This window comes from Maniola jurtina, chromosome 19 (assembly GCF_905333055.1).
Source record: "Maniola jurtina chromosome 19, ilManJurt1.1, whole genome shotgun sequence".
NCBI classification, from domain to species: Eukaryota; Metazoa; Arthropoda; class Insecta; order Lepidoptera; family Nymphalidae; genus Maniola; species Maniola jurtina.
Genome location: NC_060047.1, coordinates 7,513,616 through 7,536,299, shown reverse-complemented (window position 1 = coordinate 7,536,299; position 22,684 = coordinate 7,513,616). Strand labels below are relative to the sequence as shown.

General features: G+C 35.3%; 1 protein-coding gene across 1 annotated transcript in view; it reads right to left on the bottom strand.

The window, feature by feature from the left end:
* The window catches only part of LOC123875154 (Down syndrome cell adhesion molecule-like protein Dscam2), a 106,816-nt gene that overhangs the window by 36,860 nt on the left and 47,272 nt on the right, over nucleotides 1-22,684 (bottom strand). Inside the window, exons 4-5 of the mRNA XM_045920835.1 lie at nucleotides 17,602-17,636; nucleotides 2,818-2,893 (exon numbers count right to left, since the gene is read on the bottom strand). Of these exons, the coding sequence (XP_045776791.1) occupies nucleotides 2,818-2,893; nucleotides 17,602-17,636 (111 nt within the window). The remainder of the gene's footprint in view (nucleotides 1-2,817; nucleotides 2,894-17,601; nucleotides 17,637-22,684) is intronic.

Below are 22,684 nucleotides of genomic sequence, written 5' to 3'. Positions count from 1 at the left end.
GCTGATAACTTGCAAACGGCTGAATCGATTATCTTGGATTATAGCTAAGAACACTCTTGATCAAGCCACCTTTGAAACAAAAAAACTAAACTAAAATCGGTTCATTAGTTTAGGAGCTACGATGCCACAGACAGATACACAGATACACACGTCAAACTTATAACATCCCTCTTTTTTGGTCGGGGGTTGAAAAAGCTAGCGTCAACTTAGAATACTATAGTATATTTTAATAGAAACTCATAAAACATTGTGGCAATTCGTTTATATCATACATAGGTTTTACATTTTACATTGCGTTTTTTACGAAAAGAAAATACTTTCCACTGTGTTTTACACAAAATAAAATACGCATGATTTTTGCTGACTGATTCATACTAAATAAGGTTGTGAAAATTCAGTTAAACGAATCCTACAAGTAGATAGATAGATACTATCTGCACGCTGAATGTGTACATATTGTTAATAATTATACAAAATCATTTTCATGTCCACTTCAACAACATATGTGTACCAACCTACGCTGTTTGGATTGCCTCTTCGAACTCATGAAAATGTCTTTATATAAGAAAACGGTTTGAAAACGGTGAACTGTTTACGCTCTTTCAGAAAGTGACAAAGGTAAACAAAACACTTGACTCGTTATTTCTTTCCTTACTTGAAGCGGATTTTACACGAAATACTTGAAAGCCTGTTGAAAATTCTGAAATAGGAGAATAAAATTGTCTGCGAAAGTTTCATCATGTTGAAATTGGGAAATATGGAAGAATATTTAAAGGAAATAATATTGGTTAAATATAATATAACAGAAAATTGATTTAATGTTTGTAACTAATGTTCTATTTGACCACAAGAATTATATTTAATCTGTACTTATATAAAACTATAACTGGACGATTCCTGTAAATACATTAAATATACTTAGAAAATTTTAAGCAGTGCAAGTTTTACTATCGATTTTATATAGAGCCCAAAACAGTTTTTTGTTTTTAATTTTTGTCCATCCGTCTGCCTGTATGTGTACCCTTTACTCTGAAACCAGGTACTGATTCAATTTGAACACAAGTTTAAAAAAAAAAAAAAGAATAGCGAACGAGCAGAGGTTCACCTGATGTTAAGTGTGAAATGCCCATGAAAATGCAGTACCAGACCAATTTGGCACTAACTAACTCCGGAATAACTTTTTTTGGACAACTTTTTGGAATTCAGTCCGTCCTCAACCGTTGAGCTGTCGAGGCTCAAAGGTAATATGATATCAAAGGTATATATGATAGTTTAAGTTTTTACTAGAGTCTTAGTAGAAGAACAAGTACAACTTAATAGAGAAACAATGAGGTGATGTTCAAATGACAAAAATAGCTACCTATAAAGTTATAAGCTCTTTTCTTGGGAAAGTTTTGCTCAGAGCTTCCCCAAAGTTACGTGTACGGCTAATGTCTACAAGGAGGGCGTGAGATGGGAAATTAGAGTAGGAAGTGGGTCAAAGTCGCTCGGGGTCGACGCTCCGCGCCCGGCATCTAGGGTAATTATCTAACAGAGGTCGCGTCTGTCATTACGTGATATTGTTTGCTGAAACAATATGGCTTTCACCTTTTGTGGCGTATTATGAAGCGAAAAAGTTTCGTTTTCTTTTGTGTCTTACGAGCACTGAAATTGATATAAGTACTTAACATACAATGTGCGCTGGAAGAGGTGTGTCATTCAAAATGACAGTTATTTTTGTGCCGATTGGAAGTTCTCGGCCTGGGAGTTTTGTAATTGACACTGCGTCAAATGGTCTTTGTGTTGAAACTTTGTGAACAGGTGTCTATTTACTAATATTTATCTCCGAGAACGTTAACAATTAACATGACGCTCACTACTGTGGTGCAAATCAACTTGCTTCAAAAATGTCGGCAATCGTAGGTCCAGCGTACTTGTAGAGGTCAGTGCTTAGTCAGTTACGACTTCGTAGTTAACATCGTCTTTAGTCTTCCTTTGTTTTTGATGACCTTAACCTTTATGACTATCTCACCTAATAGAAAGCAATATTGATAACGTAAAACCCGCCTACCTGAAAGACGTATAGGAGTTATTAAGTCCCCAGCGACATCGTTAACGACCTTCTCGCAGTCTTTTTACCAAAAAGCTGCAAGACAGTTTCTTATCATATTTTATAGAATAATATCGTACTGATCACTTAGTACCGCCTGTTTCTCAGTAAGATGATAACGGTCAAGGTTTCCTATCGAAACCAACATAACACTAAAATCATACAACGCAGCTTTTACAACAGCAATATTCGATAGGTATAGATGCATCATGAGCCGGTGGATTTATTATATGCAAGATAATTTATAACTCTTTGATTTTCCAGGATAAAAAGTCGTCTATGTCCGTCTCAAGGGTGTAAGCTCTCTCTGTTTCTCAATCTCTGTACCAAATATTCGATCCCCGAGGCTTTATCTACGTGTATTTAGGTTTTTAAGAATCCCGTTGGAACTCTTTGATTTTCCGCGACAAAAGTTACCTGTATTTCCCTAAGATGCAAGCCATCTCTGTAACAAATTTCATTAAAAACGGTTAAACAGATGAGTCATGAAAAGCTAGCAGACAGACACACTTTTGCTTCATTATATTATCTATGGTGGTATGTATGGATAGCCCAACTTACAACATGTTTATATCAAACTTTAAATTATAAGGTAGGTATTAAGTTAAGGTAGCAAGGTACTTAAGTTTCATTTAATTCGAAAAATAATTTAAATACGACGTCTTGTATGAAAAGCGACGGTGGCGGTGCTTTTTAATTCATAGAATGGGTCTCGGAGGTTTACTTACTCCTTTTCAGATTGGCTAAGTTTCTTGTTCGGTAAACTCGGACCAATGCGCTGATCCTTCTTCAGCTCTTTGAAACCTGCAAGAGAGACATAGATATTTTAGTTTTCACTAAATAATAAAATTGTTTTAGTGATCCGTATTCGTTTTTTTAAGAGAATATGATGGTTGGATTTTAAATCATAATATTGAGTCAGTATTAAACTAATCCATTCGTATTCATACTTATTTTATTTATGATCCCATGATTTCTGACCATAAAGTTCTAAACTCCGTCAATTATCAAAAACAGGCGTCAGTAAAACATGCTCGAATTTTAAAACTTTAAAGCGTGGCAACCCTGATTCTTGACTGAATTTCTTTTGATCATTCTACATTTTTAACCCCCGACCCAAAAAGAGGGGTGTTATAAGTTTGACGTGTGTATCTGTGTGTCTGTGTATCTGTGTATCTGTGTATCTGTCTGTGGCATCGTAGCGCCTAAACGAATGAACCGATTTTAATTTAGTTTTTTTTGCTTGAAAGGTGGCTTGATCGAGAGTGTTCTTAGCTATAATCTAAAAAAATTGGTTCAGCCGTTTAAGAGTTATCAGCTCTTTTCTAGTTTTCTTGTAGAAAAGGTTAGATAACCGTTAGGTTCATAATATTATGTCAATAGACAAATGTCAAGCTGTCAAGATGGACGTTGCCTAAATACATAATTATCATTAATTATTTATTTGAAAATGATGTTTTGGAAAACTCAGATACTTTGGATCGTCGGGGGTGTTATAAATTTTTAATTTACACTTGTCGTGTAACTTATGATTCCTGCTTTCAAATTTCGATTGGTGTGTAATTCTTTTGGTTATTAAATGGGTGAAATAATCAAAGAAATAATAATTAATAGATAAAAATAAGATTACTTTAGAAGTATTTTATAATTTTATGATAGTGTTTTTGCCTACACTGCAACCGTGAACTAGCGGTCAGGGCGTTGGAACGATCCTAGAAGACGCAGGTTCGAATCCTGCCGGTCCCGCAATTTTTGATATGTAGGTATTCAAAAGTTAAATTTAAGGTAGCCTTGAACTGATTTAATTAGGCAACCTATGCCTGATGGTTTACCTTTCATGTGTTTTAGATGGGTGAAGGTCGTAGTGTACTCGGAACATAAGATTCTTTTTGTATTTAAATTCTTACTAGTGACTAACCTATACTCATACTTCCTCAGCGAGTTCAGAAGGCACCTACAATATTATGGATGCAATCAGCATTTTGAGACGCCCTAACACTAAAAGAAATTTTATCCAAGAATAAGTAAAGTATCTACTGAAAAGAAATCGAAGAGCATTTGGACATAAAAAATGATTTAGGGCACCATAGATAGTTTATCGCTAGACCATTCAGCTAGGTCGGCATAAATGAAGCGAGTGCAGTAGGTACTTATTCGGTCCAATGAAATCAATGGCCACTTCCATACACCAGTTCCCATTTATATTTTCGGGCGTGCGCAATAAAATCAATACTGTGAACTTTGCAAGAGTGCAGTGACCCAGTCACCAAAATAAGGCCATACGTGCCATTAAATATTTACGAAATAAAATTCGGGCGCTTAAGTTTTTTAAAGCTTAATTATTGAGGTCGTTAACGATAAATACAAGTAAATTGCAGCACCAAAAAAACAACCGAAAAATCTTTGGCTTTAGATCACTATTTTCAACAACTATGCTGTTAATCTTCAGACGTTGCTTAACCAATTCAATCAACTGATATGCGCTGCCGTAAGAAGGCCACGATGTCGACAAAACTATATCAAGTTAATATAAAATATGCCATCATGACGTAGGTATTGTAGATTAGGTTTACCTATCATATATAGTGATCATTATTAGCAATAATGATCACTGTCACGCGACACGCAGGATCTGTTAGACGGCTTGTTCAGCTTTCTAGTATCTGTACAAAAGAGCACTATAAGAACCTATTACATTTGAGAGCATCCATCGTTTACGCATAACGCAGAGCGCTAAGTCAACAATATTAGAGGTAGAAAAGGAAGCCACTTGAAAAAAAATAAAAGAAAATCATTTCGAATGCGCATATTTCCGTAGAAACCGGCATCCCACGCGGGTAGGAGACAAAGGCCTGCAAAATTACAGTCTTGCTTTTAAATGCGGGTATGAATCGCAATGTCTCGTCCCCTCAAAGCTTTGCGAATCTGTTGTGGAATGTGACTTTGTCACTCTGTTCTTGAATACACGGGGGTTACCGCCTATCTGCTTACGGAATCATGATCCCTATTATAAAAGTGAATTGCTAACATTTTGTGCTTATTGTTTCTTTGAGTGGTTGGGTAGAGCTACAAACATTTGACTGGTAATTTCAATTTATTTTCTAGTCAGAATATATCAAACCAATGTAAAAATGCCATCCATACTGATCCTACTAATGCAAAAGTGTGTCTGTCTGTCTGCTACGTTTCCAAAATCAAAAAGTTCCCAAGGAGTTTGTTTAAAAAACCTAAATCCACGTAGACGAAGTTGCATGCTTTATTTGTTTGGTGCACACACAAATATCTTGTATCCTGGAGACGGATACTTAAAGCCAACTTTTACTCCCAGAAAACACGACTTAATTTAAGAAAAGAAAATTTAAACTTCCTAAATAGGTTATTAAATACATGCTTGGCCATCTTTTCGTCCAATATGGCCAATAAGTAATGTTTGGGCTTTGCATTGTACAATTTGTCAACTGAACAAAAACAATGTTATATACAAGTGTTAATAAAAATTTATAACACACACAATTATTGAAGGTTACAATAATAACTAGAAAAGAGCTGATAACTTTCAAACGGCTGAATCGATTTTCTAGGATTATAGCTAAGAACACTCTCGATCAAGCCACCTTTCAAACAAAAAAAAAAACTAAATTAAAATCTGTTCATTAGTTTAGGAGTTACGATGCCACAGACAGATACACAGATAAATGCACGCGTCAAACTAATAACACCCCTCTTTTTGGGTCGGGGGTTTAAAAGTGCTCCCTGTAAGCCAATTAAGAACGCAGCAGTAGCAGATAAAGTTGTTGAGATTTTGTTTAAACTTGCACCTTTCCCGGGGGTATTATCTATATACATATAATAAAATTGTAGAAAAGTGGTGTCTGTACAATGGAAATATATAAAAAAAAAGTAGCAGGGGTTGTTATTATATCGATGCCGAACCCGAAATTGTAATTAATTTTTTTTTGTCTGTTTGTCTGTTTGTCTGTTTGTCTGTTTGTCTGTTTGTCTGTGTGTTTGTGCGCGCTAATCTCAGAAACGGCTTATTCGATTTAGATACGGTTTTCACTAATATATTGTAGTAAGCTTCACTTAGGATTTAGTGTTTATTTCATGTCAATCGGTTCATAAATAAAAAAGTTATGTCAATTTAAAGAATCACGGCGCCTCGCGCCTGAGCGTCCGTGGCTATATAAAGCGCGAAAAGTCACTATTCCACGCGAACGAAGTCGCGGGCACAGCTAGTTTAAAGTAAAAATTGTTAAGAACAAGTCCGGCGCTTAGTTCTTGTATCCGAGGTGAAAACTTAAAAGCGGGAGCCGGGCTGTTATCACAAAAGCTAGAGTTCAACTCCCAATACGGTACAATATTAGTTCTCCTACTTTAAAAGGACTGCAAGGAACATTGAGATAAATATTATATACCACTAGAGGATGCCCGCGACTGCGTCTGCGTGGATTTAGGTTTTGAAGATCCCGTGGGAATTGTTTGATTTTCCGGGACAAAAAGTTGCCTATGTCAATTACAGGGACGCAAGCTACCTCGGTATCAAATTTCATACAAATTGGTTAAGCGGATGGGTTTTTAGGAATCCCGTGGGAACTCTTTGGTTTTCCGGGATAAAAAGTAGCCTATGTCCTTCCCCGGGAAGTATTCCAAGTCTGTACCAAATTTCATTAAAATCGGTTCAGCGGTTGAGCCATGAAACGTAGCAGACAGACAGACATACTTTCGCATTTATAATATTAGTATGGATTATAGAGATGCAAACCACATTCATCAGCGTCTTATACACCTACCTATCTAGTCGATTTTTTCCCCAATTTTTATTCAGATACAAGTTAGCCCTTGCGATCTCTTCAGGTGGTATGTAAGGTTTGTGGTCTAAGATGGAGGAGATTATAAATTCCCAAAGTAATCAAACCTCAGAACTTCTCACTATATCACTTACTTCTCATTCTGGGAAAAGACCCATACTTAGTAGTCAGCTGGCGTTGGGTTCATAATGAGGATGAAAATTGACGATTCAAAAGCACTTTTATTTCAATGGAAAAAACCATTTCTATTTGTATTAGTCCTCTACCTATCCAGACGGTTTTGCGGAACATCACTTCCTCTAGTATACGGTAGCTCTTTGTCGAAGAATGGATAAAAATATCGGGAATATTCAGTTGGAGCTAAAAATAGGAAAGAAAAAGAGTGCTCGAACCACTTCTAAAGTAGTTTAACGTGATCGGAATGCTATTGTGTTTCTATCCTAAAATTCGCACAGTTGTACAGAGTGGAGAAATACCTACTCGGAAAGTCAATTTCGAAGCAAAATGCGCGTGAGATTTCTTCTAATGCCCGTAGTACCCGTTAGCCCAGCAGATTCCGCAAGGACACTCGGACAGAAAAGAGGACACTGTTTACATGTTTGGGTTATTGTAACGGCCATTTGAAGAGAACGGACGTGGAAACTATTATACAGTCGCAGCAAAATAATTTTGTTATTATCACGCATCATATATTTCCTGACATACCATAAGTGGCACATAATATTATCTACATGAAATAAATACATTTCATTTTTACTCCAAAACAATCTATACTAATATTATAAAGAATGTTCAACATTATTATGTAAATTTGGATGTGGGATGCAATCTCTGGAACTTTTCAACCGATTTCAAAAATTCTTTCAATGATATTAATTATAACTACAACTAACAATAGATAGCTATTTTATCCTCGAGTGCTATAAGGCTATAAATTATATCATTGCATCGCGGATGAAGTCGGGGGAAAAAGCTAGAATGCAGATAAAACGACTCCTAAAATAAATTAATGGAGATACGGGGTCATAAAAAATAAGCATAGCTCGAAATGCCATTGGCTTCAAATTTAATTTTGCACCAAGATCCTTTGATGCGCTACATAAAATCCACACCAGTGGGCAAACCTCTGGATCAATGTGTACTAGGGGTACTGTACAAACTGGCCAGTACGTGAGAATTTAAAAATGCAGAGCCTCCTTTTAACGTCGACATCTCCTCATTTTGTCGGATGTTGCCGCGAGACAGAACTAGCGGAGTTACACTCGTCCTCAAATACAAGCAAAGCGCAATATCTTTTCCCTTTGAAACTGGGAAAACTCATAAGCAGGTGGAATGGGAATAGGGCGTTGTTTTTGTGCCGCGTGGGAAAAATTGCTCCCGACACAAATTAAACGTCTGTTGCGGAGTTCTTTGTGTACCCCGGTGTTGTCATAGTTCAAATTTTAAATAAAAAAGACTTTCATTTTTTCTCAAAAGCTCCTATTCAGTTCTAGTTATAAGAGAAAATATTTGGGAAATATTTTAACGCTGCAACTTTTAAAATTTCAAATTTTTAACCAGAGTCAAGAACTCTCAAATAAAGGAATGTGACCAGAGAGTTTGAGATACAATAAAATTATTTTATCTACACTTGCTTTATCTAACTATTGTACAAATTATGCCCACGTGTAATGGTGTTAAGAATACTGGCCGTTTTTTTCACGCTGGACAGCTTTGCGCAAAAATAACCAGTCCTTCTGTCATCAGATAGGCTATTAACCGCGGCGGAACTTTTCAAATATGTAATACATTTTTAGCACTATGTCCCCATGGCAAACGGAACAAAAACTTGAAGTCTCGATATGAGAGGCATACTTCCGCCACTTACCAGTTTCAGCCATTTCTAATAAATTAAAAAAAAAAAATCCCTATTCTTCCGTACTAATTACGTATGTATTAACGGTAATCTGACACAATGGCAAATTGGGGGAAATTAGATTCTTAGAATGGAGATCAAAACAAAATGCAAAAATAATCGGGGTCAACTGTGCTAATCAAAGAATAGCTCAATTGTCAAGGACTCAACGACCTCTTTATAGGTTTAGATAATACTATAATTTAGTTCAATGAGCGGGCTAAAATCATAACTACCACATAACGAACCCTCGTACAAGCTTACACTTAGTTGGAGGGGATAGTCGTGCTAACAAGTTAGTCTTCACTTTAATACAAGCTGCTTTGCTACTGCTACCATAATCACCTAAACATCATTCATTTCTCGCTTCCTCCGTTTTAACGAACCAAAAGCAGACACGTAAAGTGATGAATGGCTAGGATGTCCCCGTCTCAAAGACAGCAGGCAATGGAGACAAAGTGGGGTAAAATTGCCGGTACCGAGGCTACCAAACTAGGCAGGGGACGCGCTGGCATTGTACTCGCAAACAAGATGTTTTATGAACCCGCATTAGAGGGCAATGAAACGAATTAGGCTCGTGATATGTCGTTTTGTTGTGGTCCGACTAAATTGCTGCGTACGTTTTTATATCGCTATTATACAGGAGGCCGGCGTATTTAAGTAACGGAATGGACTTTTTATATTGCTTGTCATAAAAATTTGGCCAGCATTTCTTTAAAAAAAAAAGAAAATCTCTTTTTATGATAATTTATGATTTTTTAAATTAAAATACCTGGACGACGCCAGTGGCTTTGTGTAGATTGCGGTTTTCAAAAATCCCCCGGCACCTCTTTGATTTACCTAGATTAAAAGTAGCCTATGTGAGCCTACGGGATGCAAGCCACAACTCTGTACCGAATTTCGCCAAAGCTGTTCGGTCAAGCTGATGCGCCGTGAAAAGGTGAAAAAAAAAATTACATACTTTCCCATATAATATTAGGATACTTATATAAGTGTACGTTATAAAAGTGCTTTTATAACATACCAAGCAAGTCTGCTAGGTAAGTAGATAATAATTTGATATATTTTATACAAGCAGATGCCCGTAATTTATGTCATGCCAGTGGTATAAATCACGTTTAGTAGCTGGGGATGCAAGCTTATATTACAAGTATTTACTTTTTATAAAAGGTCGCTGTTAGAGATCGATATAAGCTCACCTATGCTTTTCCTCGATGCTACTGCTATCAACAGCAATATGTCAAGATCTCACTGTATGTTCAAGCTTGGATGCATGGGTGCAGTAGATTTAACGCATTGTCGTCTTTACTGCTCAAATAATAAGAACCATTTGGATTGCATACCTTACTGGTTCTGTATATGACGGCCCGCTAAGCTTGGATGACATTTAATTGCTGGTTAGCACAGCTGCTCGCTGTCACGAGATGAGATACGCAACGAGATGGAAGGGGATTGCTTTTCCAATTTTTAATACAACATCAACATGACCAACGATCTCTACGCTAAACACGACTATTTTGTACCCATATTATCTTTGATAGATAACACGCAAAAAAGTGCGAGTCAGACTCGCGCACTGAGGGTTCCGTAGTAGGCATTTTTTTCGACATTTTGCACGATCAATCAAAAACTATTATGCGTAAAAATAAATAAAAATCATCAAATAATCAATTTCATATGATATCCCACTTAATATAGTTATCGCACTTTGAAAATAGGAACACATTTCTGTGATGTAACCACAAATTCACGGTTTTCGGATTATTGCTTTACTTGTGCTATAAGACCTACCTACATAATTCTAGGTCAACGGCAAGTACCCTATAGGTTTTCTTGACAGACCCTATGGATGGACGGACGGACGGACAGACAGACAACAAAGTGATCCTATAAGGGTTCCGTTTTCTTTTTGAGGTACGGAACCCTTAAAATAATAAAAATGCAAAAATGTGTGTCTGTCCATCCGCCGTCTTTCCGTTCAGCGTCCGTTTTGTTTGTTTTGTTTAATTTCTGGTACCTAATGCCTTCTCTCTCTCTTTGTCGTGATCCTCATTGGTCCACATTTCCTGAGAGTTATGATTCTTTCCATTAATCACACAATAGGAGGTTTCGTGGGATGTTGGCATTATACTACAATGCTACTATAGTCGATATAAGCTTGTGGATTATAGGTATATTGATATCAAGAAATCAGACAACAGCTTCAAATACTTCGTATTGGCAATTGCAAGACCTGCAGATTTCAGCCCAAGCTACACGATATCGTACCGGAATGATAAATTACTCAAGCAAGCTACCGCAACCGAAGTTTCCTATCAGAATACATCCGGGTCAATTTACGGCGATCGTATACTACGAGACTACCCACTAGACCTAAGGAAGCCCAAGAGCCGCACATGAATTCTATTTCAATAAGTAGGTACCTACTTAGAATGTGTGTAAAGTCAGAAGCGAGATTCGCCGCTGCTGATTTAGCCGAAACGCTGACGTCACTTACATTTTTGAATACCTTTAAAAAACTGCAACTATTTTGGCTCTGTGGCTCTTGAGGCTTAAATGTTATCGTATGCGACCTTCTTTAGAAATATTTCTAACTCGGAATTTCGCGCGCCTAGGACTCTCTTAATAGATTATGTACCTATTTGAGTAAAAAAGGAATTTTAAAAAAAAAAATTCAGGCAATATACTCGTAAGTAGTCACAAGACAACCCATAACAAACAAAAAGAAAAAACACAAAATAACACAGTATGATGCAGATACAGGAAAACTAATCTAAATAAAGCTGTTGTTAATATCAACGCATTTTACTTTTTTTATTACGAAAAAAACTATTTAGGTCTAGACTCTACCATTGACTTTTCTTTTGACTCCTACAGACAAACTTTGCATGCAAATGACGAGTATTTTATGTCTCATTAAAAATACATTTACAAAGCTGGAGAAGTGAGAAGTAAAAACATTTTCTCTTTAACTAAAGGTATTTAAATTGTGTCTGCAAAGTGCTAAAGTTTTGCTAGAACAAAAAAGAACATCACTGCTTTCGGGCTTAATGAAAGTTTTTCCACAATTTACCTATACCTAAATACATAAGAGTCACCTCAATCGATGGATTTCCACTGTAAGACATACGTATCTTATAGAGATTTACACATTCCATGGTCTTGTGATTGTGGCTATTTCCACATATCGACACTAGATAACGCTTCTTGCACTCATTTTTTAAAATAGAAATAACGCGCAAACGAGCAGGCGGATCACCTGATGGTAAGTGACTCATACGAAAGGGCTATACAGCTATCGCGCGTTTCAAATACGTGACGAAGTTAAATAAAACGAACAGATTAGATGGCACCATCTAGGTATCTTCAAAAACTTATGAATAAGCCTGAATATCGCTAACGAAGTTTTAACCTCGGATTATAATATCGTAAGTTCCATGATACAACTTCGAACTACTGGTCCCCGGACATGACAACCTTTCTTGTATTCTTGCACTCGAGCGTACCTACATTATCTGCTCAGTTTTCTCTTGAATTATGCCCCTCTAGAGTAAGATCGCTTGGCTGTGTGAACGCTTATATACAGTTCGTTGTATTAAAACTTCTAGCAGCGTTGAACATGCGTTGAACACATTGCCGTCGTGAGTCGTTGTTGTCGTTTACTTTTTTATGGGAGGATCACTTTTAAGAGTACACGTTATATGCAAGTTGGAAAAGTGGGTGGTTGACCTGAGTTTGCTACGCCTCAACGCCGCACCTTCGATAAACAAGTAGTTTTACTTCCATGACGAGAACTGTAAATGTTCTGATCTTTGTTTTGTAGTAGGTAGGTAGGTTCAGCTATAATACTTTGTAATTTGTAGTGTGGTTCCGGACGCTCATTTGGGGAGGTGACTGTGGCCAGTGGCCTTCTCCTCTGACCGCTTAGTTACTTGGCTATATGTTGGCCGTTGTAACAAATAAACCTTAAAACTATGTCAGTTACCTACTTCTCCCTATTTGGATACTTTCGGCTTTAAACACTAGTTAATCAAATCGTCATCGAAAATAGCTTATTATTTCATCCATTTGAAAAACAAATATACGCTTTTTTGAAACCTGTCGGTTCTATTTGGATTTAATAAATTTTATAAATAAAGCCACCTATACAATGTTAGATGATAAATGTGGTTACAATTCAGATTTTTTAGGATTAAAATAATTATCTTATGTGCAATTTCTAGGAAGCAAGCTATTTCTGCGGCAAATACGGATTCAAAGATCGGTTCAGCTTTTAGGCTGAGCCTTGAAAACGTAAGTTACAGACAGAAAGAGAGAAAGACACACATACATGTACTATGGAAAGATTTTTCATTACATCTTTGCTTACATATCTATGTCTTTGCTGCTGTTTTTAGGTGAATTAGAAATTGTAACAACGTAGTTTGTACGTCAACTTCCCAATTGTTGTAGAATAGAATAAACATTATTTAGAATTTAATTTTAAACAGAAACTTTACTGTGTATTAATTTATTATTATTTAATTATTGAAAAACTACAGTTCGTTACACTTAAATATCTTTGAAATTATACAAACATCAAACGTAACGAAATGAGTATTGAAGTTTGAAGTGAAATTCGTTTCGGTTTCAGTTAAATTACGCAAATGGAATCGATGTGAAGCACTCCTAAAAGTGTTTGACAAATAACCATTCCAATAAAATCATTTGTACCTAATATATACTACGTTATTATAGAACCTGCAGTTTTATTGTGGTGGTGTGTCGCCAGCATTTATAGCTACACTAGAGGATGCCCGCGACTTCGTCCGCGTGGATTTAGATTTTTATAGATCCCGTGAGAACTGTTTGATCTTCAGGGATAAAAAGTTGCCTATTTCCATTACAAGGACGCAAGTTACTTTGGTACCAAATTTCATACAAATCGGTTAAGTGGATGGGTCTTTAGGAATCCCGCGGGCACTCTTTGATTTTCCGGGAAAAAGTAGCCTATGTCCGTCCCCAGGATATAAGCTAACCCTGTACCCGTCAGGATCGGTTACACTGTTGGCCCGTGAAAACGTAGCAGACAGACAGACAGACACACTTTCGCATTTATAATATTAGTATGGATTGACCAAGTCGGTATTATCGGATTTTTTTAAACCAGCTTCTTGTTAGTCACAGAAATGTATTTATCTAGGTAGGTGCATGGTACATCTGTGTAAAAGTCAATACTTATAGGTACTTATCACCTTACTAGATAATGCTCGTGGTTTTGTACGTGTGGATTTAGGTTTTTAAAAATCCCGTGGGAATCTTTTGTTTTTCCCGAATAAATAGTAGCCTATGACCCTCCTTGCGATGCAAGCTTCCTATATATATCAAACTAGAGGATGCCCGCGACTTCGTCCGCGTGGATTTAGGTTTTTAAAGATCCCGTGGTGTTTGATTTTCCGGGATAAAATGCCTATGTCAATTACAGGGACGCAAGCTACCTCGGTACCAAATATCATACAAATCGGTTAAGCGGATGGGATTTTAGGAATCCCGTCGAAACTCTTTGATTTTCCGGGATAAAAAGTAGCCTATGTCCGTCCCCGGGATATAAGCTAACCCTGTACCCGTCAGAATCGGTTAAACTGTTAGGCTGTGAAAAGGTAGCAGATAGATAGACAGACAGACTGACACACTTTCGCATTTATAATATTAGTATGGATAGTATGGAATATGGATAGATTATGTCGTTGAATTTTTCGTATGGAATTTGGGCATTGTTCTTTAACTAATTTAAAACACTCTACTTTCCACCGAAATGTGCTCGACAAAGTATGTCTAAGTAAGTAGTATCTTATTCAATTTAATGAGTTTTGCCACCAACGTATTTTACTTCGAATACACCCTTTAATTTCCATGTTAATGTAAATTTTCGAAGCGAGCGTCATATCGTATTCGCGATAATTGCTTTATACGATGAAATATCACGTTAGAGATTTGCAAGGTACCTACTAAGTACTTTTATGAAACCCCACACACACACACATAACCAATTCGCTCTAGACAGTATAATATCTAGTAATATAAAGCACAATGTTTTCAGAATTGACATCAGGGTTCTTACTTGTTTGTATTTTTCGGTTATATGAAAAATGTTATTGGGTACAAGATAAAAATCAATTTCACTTTCCAGGACCTTGTAGACTGAGGTAAGAGAAAAATAAAACTGTACCATAACAATATATAGATACAATAAATATTAAAACAAAGATGTTCAAGCTAAGTGCTAAAGTAATTTCCAAAGTGCCGACTTAATATGAATATTATGTTTGGTAAAACGCTCCGTTTCTATGCCGCTGGTTTCATATAAAAACAATCATATTGCTGATCGAAATTACGACCAGAAAACTGGCAGTTTCTCGTTTAATGATTACATTGTGGCGTTATTCGATAACAACATTACGCAGTGGAATGAAAATTAAAGGGCTTTTTATTCTCGTATCCGCGTACGTAACTCATTATGTGAGGGTATAAATTGAAGCAGACTATTTGTCAAACACTTGGTGGAAAGCGCTACGATCCGCTACGATTCAATTTGAACGAAATTTAATTGAAATCGAAATGAATGAATCCTTGCGGAATTTATCCTTTGCGGCGTTAAAAACTGATTACTCATTTTGTTTGCAATCGTCCTGTAGAATTAATGGTTTTAAAATTTGAATCTTATTTGTGTAAAGATTTTCTCTTCATATAATATATAGATTCCAAAATGGAAATCAGCTATTTGGAATGTTAATAAACAGTTTCAGTAGAATTATATAATAGGCACATTTTATTTATGTATCATAAATCAGTTTTTGAAAACTTATGTATTTGAACAGGTATATCTTACTAACTTACTAGTAGGTAACTTTTAAATTGAATACTTATGTGATAATAATTTAAAAAATGCCCTAGGATTTTTTTTGCGTTACGTGCTACCTAGATCTGTAAATGCCCGCAGTTGTGGCAATTAGATAATTAATTGCTCTAATGTTAAAATTTTAAAAGTTTTTTAAAATATTTTGTAAAAAATACGTTATTGACGCGTTTTTAAAAAGGTAACGTACCTTATTATAAATCACCATTGCCTCACTTATATTAGTTGAATATAAAATACTGACTATTTAAATATGAATTTCGGTGAATATATAAACAAAGTTACAGACAATTCGGTGGGAAAAAAGGCAGGAAAGAGGTGACAAGTTAGTTAAAAGTTTTTTTTGGAAAAATGCTGGAAAACATATTAATTAAGGCAGTTTGAAATAGCAGTGCCTGTTTTAGTTATATTCAAAAATTGTGAAGCCATCAGGTAATGCAGAAGAAGCATAAATAAAACTATCAACTTTAATCAAAAACCTCACAGAAAATCTAAGGACTCTCAAGCCACAAATGTCATGATTCGGAGACAGCACCACGGATCGGTTGCATAGGTTTAGTTTGCCATAATAAGGCAATACAGAAGAACCATCATACAAATTCAGCTTTTATCAAAAACCTCCGTAAATAAACGTTTCCTTCACGCTCTGAAGCCAAAATGGTTACTACAGACAGCATGAGATACAGAGACAGCAGTCACAGCTGTCAGCGTGCTCGAAGAACCTTAATTGAACTTCGTGACAGATAGGATGGGGGCTATTATAATTTTCTAATTCATCGATATCTCGCTTAAATGGATTAGGAATTTTAATTGAGATCTCTTGGAACCCTCTTCAGTTTTGATTAATTGTTGGGACAATCAGCTAGAACAGATTCCTTATAACGATTTGTATGTTCAAATTCTCGAAATATATTTAAACTAGATTTAAACAGACAAAATAGGAAGTTTATTTAAATTTTGAAATGTCAATAAAGTATTACTTGGTAGTAAACTATTTATGTACTTAGGTAAAGTTGTATAAGTGAAGCAGTTACGAGTATATGTTGATTTCGACGAATTACAGAGACATGGTATGAATACATATCACTTGTCATAATGACGCCGAAAAAAATAATATCCACGATTTACCATGCGCCGCTCTATATATTTTTTTGTAACATATTTTAGTAGTATGGACTCATGTCAAATATAACAAGTTACACAATCTGGGCTCACCTGGTATCATGATAAGTATATCTCTTTAGTTCAATACAAAAAAATGTCAGGAAAACCATTAGATACGCCTGTACCTGTCACAGGTGAAAAGGGTTGGACTGACGCATCTAAATTGGACTTCGTGACAGAGAGAAGGGCATATAGAATCATAATTTTCCCGATCGTCGATATCAGACTTAAATAGATTAGGGGTTTTAATAGAAATCTCTTGGAAACCTCTTCAGTTTTGATTAATTGTATGACTAATCTGTTTAATAGCTCTTTCACACAGGCTGTGTAAGCGTTGAGTAAGCGTAGACGTAGCGCGTACCATTGCGTTGTAATGTTTGGAACTGTATGAAACATGGCACACCGCTTGCGTAAAGCCTGGACGTATGCGTAACCCGGTGTGTTTTGGGTTTACACGCGTCACGTGTAAGCAATTGGTATGAATCGGCATTTCATAGTCTCTCTATGACGAGGATTTGTGTGCTCAAACTCTTGAAATATGTAGATTAAAACTGCCGCGTCGTCATAACCACTCACCATCTCCATCGTCCGGTGAGTGACTCTGAGCTTTATTACGCGGCCCATTGTTAGTGACCATGTCTAGATTCTCGAATACATTAAGTGATCACTGGCAACGCGCTAGTAAATAATTACGAGTAAAGATAATCAACATAATAGGATAAAGTATAATAAGAAAATAAAATAAACTTACCGGTCGTATCGTTCTCGTATTGTGATTCCGCGCATCTGGAAAAAAAAGTATAAGTTTATACAACAGTTTAATTTTATTTTTTCTACGTTAGCCATAACGATGCGAAAGCTTGTTTTAATAAAAAGCAAAATAAATGAAAGGATATAATTTCTGGATTCAAGATCTTTAAAAAAACTGTTTTTAAGTTGTTCTGTCTGTGATTCTATAAGCAATATCAGGTAGTAGTGTAGTCCATGCCTCACACTTCATCATATTTATCGACCGTCTCGTATGACTTCACTTTGTTGTCTGTCTGTCTGTCTGTCTGTCAAGAAACCTATAACGTACTTCCCGTTGACCTAGGATCATGAAATTTGGTAGGTAGGTAGGTCTTATAGACCAAGTACAGGAATAAATCTGAAAACCGCGAATTTGTGGTTACATCATTAAAACAAATTAAAATGTGTTTCAATTTTCAAAATAAGATAACTTTACCAAGTGGGGTATCATATGAAAGGGCTTTACCTTTACATCCTAAAACAGATTTTTATTTATTTTTATGTATAATAGTTTTCGATGTATCGTGCAAAATGTTGAAAAAAAAAAATACCCGAGTACGGAACCCTCAGTGCGAGAGTCTGACTCGCACTTGGTTGGTTTTATTCATATATATTATATTATATAGAAATAAGTTTAAATCTACGGAAAAAATAAAGTCATAAAAATATTTAATCTTTTTTCAGGCTTCATACGAGAGCGCACCGCAGTCTTCACAATATGACAAGAGCGACGTGACATATATTTTTGTATGTACTCAAATAGGCTTTAGGCAAGAATCCAGTTTTAAATCTACGTTGAATTCAGCATTTTTGCCACTAGCAAGTCCAATTTGTGTTTCTACATTTTTAAAAGTTGTTAGTAAATAGCAGATACTATTTAATTTACTTCCTCAGAATTTAATACGCAAAAAACGCAGGTATATCCCTAAATATTGAGGTAGGTATCAAAATACCTATGTTGTTAAACTTCATCATCTCAACCCATCACCAAGCCCACTACAAATCACGATTCTCCTTTCAGAATAAGGATTTAGGCCATAGTCTACCACGCTTGCCCGGGGCGAATCGGCAGACTGGACACACCATTTAGAACATTATGGAGAACTCTCAGGCATGTAGGTTTCCTCGCGATATTACTTCATTGATATGTATTGCTCTGAAAAGTTAGAGGTGCTTTATTTTTGTACCCGGGATGGGTTTGAATCCTGGACCCACTCAAATAGAATACCAATCTAGATATTTTTAAAAGTTCGCAAAATGAGAAGAAACAAGTGTTTGTATCGCGGCCGTTAAGTTTATAATGGTGGAAGTACACCTAGCTTAGCCAATAGGTACCTACTTAACCTTCTTCGAGAACTTAAATACAGGTGCTACCTTTACAGAATTTTAGTGAAAGAAAATCGTATTTTTATAATAAAAACTATAAAACCTTTTGCCTAAAGGACGGTTACTACTTGAGCGGCAATCGAGAGCGTTTTGCCCTAAAAATTCATACTATCCAACGTTATATGCCCCAAGTAGGTATCTGCTACGCTATATCATATAACAAGGTCCTATATTGAGGTGGTTTTTGGAGTACTCGTACACTTGTAACACAATAGATTGTCACTAGCAGACAATATGAGCACACACTCGTCCCATCACTTCGGCGTCGATGAAGTCGCAGTAAAAAGACATTGTTGTCCTGAGTACTATTAAAATGCTCTTCAACCTCACTCATAGTGAAAGTACGGTTCCTATATCTAATGGAATATCTTTGATAATTTTTTTTTGTATGAAACACTGATAAAAGCTCTCAGATGGGACGATTTTCACTTTCACATTCACAATTATCACCATACCGGTAGACAATTTTTGCAAGATGTTCATAAATTAATATTAATAATAAATAATAAATTAATAATAAAAAATAATAGCTTATAACGTTTTTAGATAATAATTCTTCTTTACACTGAATGAAAATCTGTACAGTATAGTTTCTGAGATTAGCCCGAACACACACAAACGCACACGGCGGGCAACGATTACTTATATGTTATTATGTATATTAGTGATTATGTGCCCCATATTCAAAAGGGTTTGTACATTATGAATGATTTTTGGAGATAAAATAAAATAACTTATACTTATTGTTAAAAATTAAGTTTTTTCTGATTTCTGAAAATTTAATTAATTTACAATTTTTATGAAAGTGTTTTTACCCACACTTAAAGGAAATTTCTAAATAATTTTAAATAGATATCAAAGATTACGGAACGCCAGGATTCGAACCTGCTCCATCTGGAAATCGCCCCCGGAGCGTATCCGACCAACTAGGCAACGATTCACTTACTTAAAGTTATTTAGAAATTTAATTAAGTAATATTTACTGAACATCTCCAAATCCTGTGAATGCCGTAAACTCTCAAAGACTCGGAATGAAACAGTTTGGCCAGCAGTCAGCAGTCTCTACATTGTACGAATTCCATTTTGCTCAGTCGCGACCCAAAAACAAATAGAATAAGGTATATAAATACAAGTTATTTACATTATTAAGTTTATTTACACAGTTTAATGGAACCTAGGGTGCGTTTTATTTGGACGTCTGTACAAATGAAATCGTTTCAAGCTCCAATTGTATCTACTTATGTGGCGTTATTTTGTAGGTACATACATCGTACCAGCGTCGTTCGAATTCGAGCATCGTAATACAATAAAATCAGAGTAAAATTGACTTAATTGAAGAGCACGATTTAAATTCTAAAATTCAGTACCACCGATTTTAAATTCGTAAGGTTTTTGCTTGAAGCGCTGGATATGGATTTTGGGCTGTAAAACAAAGCACTTAAGGTCTATTTTATTTTACACAAAAAAAAATGTTTCGACGACGCTCGAATTTTATCAACGTTAGCGAGATGTAAAATCTCACACTATGCATAATGATCAAAAACCATCGATTTGTAATTAGTTTTTGCTATACTGAATCGTGAAGACGAAACAAGTGGATACCTTAAGACTGACGTTATGTTATATTTTAAACTTTAGGTAGAACTCAGTTGAGCCCTTTACCCTTGGAACAGAAACAATCCATCTTATTTTCAATTTCGCTTACCCAACAGTTGCCAAGTATTGTAAGCATGTACAACCACAAGTCGGAGTGTCAGGGTTCGACGCTATGATCGATGAAGGGGACGGGAATACCCCGGATAATCTAATAGTTACGTCACCTCGTTTATCAAATGTCAACTATCTCAAGCCTCGGCTAGGAATAAAATTATTCACTTTTAGATCTGTTTCAGATTAGCGTTTAACTCGTTTTTGTACGCGCGTACATACCTACGTTTAGTTAAAGTATTTGTGTGCAACCGAATTGGCACTATGTTTTAGCCTAAAGGCTGTTCTACACTGAAGCAATAACATGCGACAATGCAGCATGCTACAAAAGGAAACATCAATTTTTCAGCCTTAAATCAGCATACGGCAGACCACGGCAGACTTATTACAAGACGAAGTCGTGCCGTAGAACATCCAATATTACTGACATTCTTCTGAGGATTCTGGTTACTATTAAATTGTTATTATTTTTTAAATTATTTTTATTTACATTTTAAATTATTAAATTTTATATTTTACATCTCTATGGCATGTCACAATGTCGCTTTGGCAGAGAGCGCTTGCACAGAGACCTTTTGTATTTTCGCTTTCGGTTGTATATTTATTTTAACACGTAACAATAATTTTCATGCTTACTTTGTTGATGTATGAATACTGTATTGTATGAGTTTGATTATGATTATATTTATTCTCTCTCTCTCGCTGTTTTCTATGATGGATGGGCACGCAGTAACTTATTTCGATTTATCACGAAACGTCTGGCCTACCTATAATGTATTTATATCTTTTTTAGCTTTTTTACGGATTATTTATACGCTTGCACATAAGCTCCATTGTTTATATATTGCTAGGTACATAACAGTCAATTGAAAACCTACGTATGGTGTAGTGGAGATATGATTTACAGATATTTGGATTACAATAATAGGTAGGATAACATAAAATAAGCAAAAATGCAATCTTTTAATTTAAGCTTTAAATTAAAAAAAAGATATTAGGCAAGGCTCAAATTGAACAAATACATAATATATACAATATACATATTTCAAATGAAAACAAACAATTAAATCACATTCGCACTTGGGTACAAACATTCTAACATTTACAAACCAAACATCGACTGAAACGATTTACCGATATTTGAATTATGACAATAGCTCATTAATGAAGCCAAATGAGCAAAATTTGTGTATAATGTATCTCAATTACACATATTATAAGCTTTATTTATTTATTCAGAAAACTTTATTGCACACACAAACATACACAAAACATAAGAAACTATTCTAGATGGTGCAAAGGTTGGCACATAATGTAACAGTTTCGTTTTCAATATCTACAAGATCTACAATTAATAAAGTCTTAAATAATAATGTCAACATCTTTATAACTAACAAATCTAGAAAAAATTAATTACAGATTATAATAGTTTATTACGCCAAATAATTAAAATCATATAACTTTATCGCATATATTATCATATTCTTTGGATTTTATATTATTTAGGATAATATATAGTACCACCTTGACTTCTGAACCTGATATAAAAATAAACCTGATAAATAAATAAAATGAATCAAATTGAATGTAAAAAAACAGTAGCACTATTATATCTACGTGCATATTTACTTATTATTTTCCATCATCCAGTCACAAATCTCAGTTTCGAAACACAGACAAATCGTACTTCATTAAAATGTACCTAATCTAAAATATTTAACAATAACATCGATTACTACAGAATTTTATTGATGAAGTTTTCAATATTAATTCCAGAAGTGCAAACTATCATCAGTTGAATAGTATTTACTTAAGCCATAGTCTGATAACACTTTGCAGTTTGATTACTCTACAATCTACTATTGTGTGTACTATTTTATATTAATATCATTTCAAGTTAAATTAATATGAATAAATAAATACTTTTTATTTATAAAATCACACTGATGGAA